Source organism: Seriola lalandi, unplaced genomic scaffold (assembly GCF_002814215.2).
Source record: "Seriola lalandi dorsalis isolate HSWRI2012SDOR001 ecotype SW California unplaced genomic scaffold, Sedor1 jcf7180002054549, whole genome shotgun sequence".
Lineage (NCBI taxonomy): Eukaryota > Metazoa > Chordata > Actinopteri > Carangiformes > Carangidae > Seriola > Seriola lalandi.
Genome location: NW_019525102.1, coordinates 68,006 through 72,208, shown reverse-complemented (window position 1 = coordinate 72,208; position 4,203 = coordinate 68,006). Strand labels below are relative to the sequence as shown.

At 37.7% G+C, this 4,203-nt stretch overlaps 1 protein-coding gene across 1 annotated transcript in view; it reads right to left on the bottom strand.

The window, feature by feature from the left end:
- The window catches only part of LOC111661704 (E3 ubiquitin/ISG15 ligase TRIM25-like), a 13,266-nt gene that overhangs the window by 3,707 nt on the left and 5,356 nt on the right, over nucleotides 1–4,203 (bottom strand). Inside the window, exon 9 of the mRNA XM_087176381.1 lies at nucleotides 1,485–1,722. Within this exon, the coding sequence (XP_087032507.1) occupies nucleotides 1,485–1,722 (238 nt within the window). The remainder of the gene's footprint in view (nucleotides 1–1,484; nucleotides 1,723–4,203) is intronic.

Genomic DNA, 4,203 nt, shown 5'->3' with positions numbered 1-4,203 from the left:
GTAGTTGCAAGGACTAAAAGGATAAACATGTTTTCAGGATGCTCACTGGAAAAGAGGGCATTTGACATGGGTATTGCATCTGTGGTATGTACCGATATGCATGCTGAAACATGTCCACAGTTAAATCATCAGTATATGCCCTTACATGTCATCAAGGAAGCACCAAGCATGCAAACAATTCAGTCCTGAGGTTATATGGTTTAAGGATAATAGTTTTCATCACATGTAATTTATAGTACACAGTTATCTAAATTGTACACAAGGTATTAGATTAGCACCACATCAAGTATATATGTAGGCCTATATAAGTAGAGACAAGAGAACCTGCTTCTTCAATGTGGATGTTTCTTTTCCTAGAGGTAAAACAATGCCTTTAACTATGTATTTATCTATGAAGGAAACATGGAAGGACACTGGAACTTCATACACTAAATGACCATACATAAAGCCATTTCTACATTCCTTTTAGCTACCCTACATACATGGTCCTATGAAAATGACTGAAAGATGCTTCCACACCTTATTTAATTTTTAATATCATCATGTTCATTAGACCTTAAATATTGGCTCAAAAATCAATTAAAGATTGTATTTAAAAGGAAAAATAATGATTGATATCATATAGGTGCAAATAAATGGGTTTCTAAAAACACTTAATAGCACTCTTGTTTAGGAATTTCACACATTTCCAAATCTAGGTCTGTTCAGAAAATCCACAGGCATGCAGTACCAACTTCTCATGGTTCAGGTAAACTGATATTTGTCTCTCTGACAAAGTTTGATGAGAGTAGGAAAAATACAAAAACCAACATGGCTTCTCAGAGGTGGTGTTTTTTAAACTGTAGAAATAAAAAAATATATCTGAATTGAAAAAAAATATTTTAAAAAGGCCTTAGTTTTGGGTAGGCAAACTTATACAGACAAACAAACCCCCTTTCCTTGACTACATCTTATTTGACACCAAACGATCCGTCACAATCATCACTTGCGTGCATGCTGTGTCAACCACAATTTCCAACCCCGTTTACTGATGTCTTTCCCATTGATTTCCATAGTCACTGTTCCTATAGTGAAACACTGTAGCCAGTTGAATGATCTTTGTGACTGAAGCTGCCATCTTTAGACCACTTGTAGTGCACCTGCGTGGAAGCATCTGCATTAGTCATGTTTCGCCACTCATTCAGGTTTTTGAATTAATTTGTCTGCAGTAAGTGAGTTACAGCTCTTGCTAGAAAAATGCCCATGTGTTACTCCTTCATTCCACAGAAATCTCCCCTTACAATGCTGTACATGTTACCAGATTACATAACACATGCTTTGAAAAACCCAAAGGCCATGATGACCTCCTCTTTTCTATCACCAATATAATTACAATTTCTAACCAGCTATAAGTGATATGTTTCAGTGGTGTCAGGGATTGTATTGATTACTTGATTGATATAGTTTCAACCTTGGCTCAAAAACTCTCCAACTATCACCCCTACCTCAGCCAGCATGTTGTTCCTCCGCAGAGCAGGCCTTGGATTGAAGGTCTCCCTGCACTGAGGGCAACTGTACTTTCCCCTTTCCTCCTCATGGTCCCAGCATCCCTTAATACAGCTTGTGCAGTAACTGTGTCCACAGTGGATGGTGACTGGCTCTTTCAGCAGGTCCAGACATACTGCACAGCAAAACTGACTGCGGTCCAACTCCACGGCATGCTCCTTCTGCTGTTCAGCCATTCTGTTGAATTTCACACGTGCAGAGAAGAACGCTCATTTAATCAAACGCGTGACGCACATTCAAGCAAGGGAGGGCACAAGCCCCACCAGATTTTAAATCTCTGGATTTTTTAATGTTTTTATTTTATTTTATATTATATTTTATTGCTATTATATTTCATAAAATCTGGTTATGAATATTTTTATTATAAGACAAATGTATTCTTCTACTTATGTCATAGATTATACCTCAAAAGTCTCACCCCCCCTTTCCCTATTGGTTTCTTCCAAAAGTTACCGGATGAAACCGGCAGGTACCCTAACGCAGGTGTACAGCAGGTAGGCAATTATGTCGCACTCTATTGCGCACTAATGTCGGCCCTGTAGGCCAACGGTGTATCGCTGCCGTGATTCAATTCCCTTTTCAAACGTGTGAAAATACACACTTAATTGAATTTGAGAAAGATAAGCATAGTTTCCTTTGCAAGGTAGTTAGCTAGTTGCTAAAGTTAGCATCTTTCAGTCCGGTTGTTTAGCCTTCTGGATCGCTAGCTAGTTGACTCCTGACTTGTGACAGCCATTGCAGAAGAAGCAGACATGGACCCAGGAAGCGATTCCTTTTGGAGACTTGCAGAGAAGACCTGAAGGTAGGCCTGAAAATCTTACACTTTATTGCTACTTTTATTCCTATGCATTTGTGTTTGAAAATACAGATATTACCATGTCGGCAGGTTCCCTTCATCTGTGGCTTGAATATCTATGTTCTCTAAATTGAATTGCGTTGTGGATATTGTGTTTTTACGTGAATTTATGCCCCTTAATATTTTTGGGAATCAGATAAGGTTTAGCTCTTTTCAAGGCAAAGTGGCAGCAGTGTGCAAGTTAGGCTAGAAGTTAGTGAAGCCTACACAAGCAGTTGCACTGTGCAGCTACTGGCAAGTCGCAACTAGTGTTATAGAGTGGCGAAGAATTGATTTACGGTAAATAGTGTAACATTAGCCCTCTAATAAAACGTAAGCAATTTGATAATATGTTATGTCCCACCAGACAAAAGGTGGCACCAGCGTTAGGACAACTGGTGTAGAAATTGTGGTAATCATGTATCTGTTTATGTCTTACAAAGGGTTTAACTTGAGCCATGTCATGCAACAATGACAGCACTCATATCACTTCCATACATGGTTAATAGTAAACAGCAGCAGTGTACAGTTAAAATAATTTTTCAGACCCTTACTTGGTAAATGCTGATACACAAGTTCAGGTTTCTGACTAGGTACTGGGAAGATAAAAATCATCTCTAACCAAAAAACAGCACAAATAATTGACATTAAAAACTAGATAAATATATAGTATTTACTCTTATATAAAATGGAAGGTTATTGAGCTCTAACTGATTTAGTGAAGTTTTAAATTGAACATACTATGCAAAATGCTTTTTTCTATGTATTTTCCACATTAATATATGTCCTATATGTGTATACAGACACTCCAAACTCATAGTTTCAGTTTCAGTAAAAGTGTGTGCCATAACACAGATGTTGCTGAGTTGAACCTCCCCCAGCCCTTCACCTCGCTGACGCTCCGCTCCCACAGAGAAGTTACTGAAATTTCCTACCTGTCCGTCATTTTTGTTTTTCACTCGATTGCCGAATCCGGTACCAAAAACATGTTGAGGACAAGAAGCAGACACGCATATTGTTCTCTGGGGTTGTAGAATTTATTGTAACATTACCAAGCAGACACTGGAAAACCCTTTAAATCACACAACTGTTTAACTGTAATTTATGACACAAGCAATACGTTAAATAAAAAACATAAAGATATCAATCAACAGTATCTTTCAGCAACTCAAAGTTGTGTACAGTGTTAAATAAAAAGTTAAGTCATCAGGTGTTTTAATCTTTCAAAAATACCATTACAATATCATAAGACATGTCTTTCATATTTCCAAGCTAGAATTTATTTTTTGATTGATTGATTGATTGATTGATTACCCTATTTATTCATTAACTTATGGAATTGTAGAAAAGTTAAAAAAAAAAAAAAAGTCTTATCATTACTGTAATTGGAGATGACACAGCAAAGAGAAGAAAATACAACAACAAAAGACACAACACACACGTTTACTTGTTGAAACAAATAACAATATTCAGCATCTCAGAGCTATGGGAAGTTCATATACATATCTTATCTATCTTTAAAATAAGTATCCATTGTTGCCTATAGTTGGTCTCAACATGATTAAATTTAACATCAACATCAATGCTGCCCAACGTTTTGCATCTCCTTAGTGTCTGTGCTTTATTTACTGTTTTGATCTGATGCAGCCCCTGCTCCGAAACCTGATCTGGCAGAGTCCCACATAGCCTTTGCCGCTCTCTGCACAGCTTCTGTTGGATTTTCTGCTCCTTCCGCTGCATCATATCCTATCTGACTGCCCCTTACTCCCCCTCTTAGAGCGGCCGATGCAACTGTTGTTCTTGCTGTTGATGCTAGAGCTGTA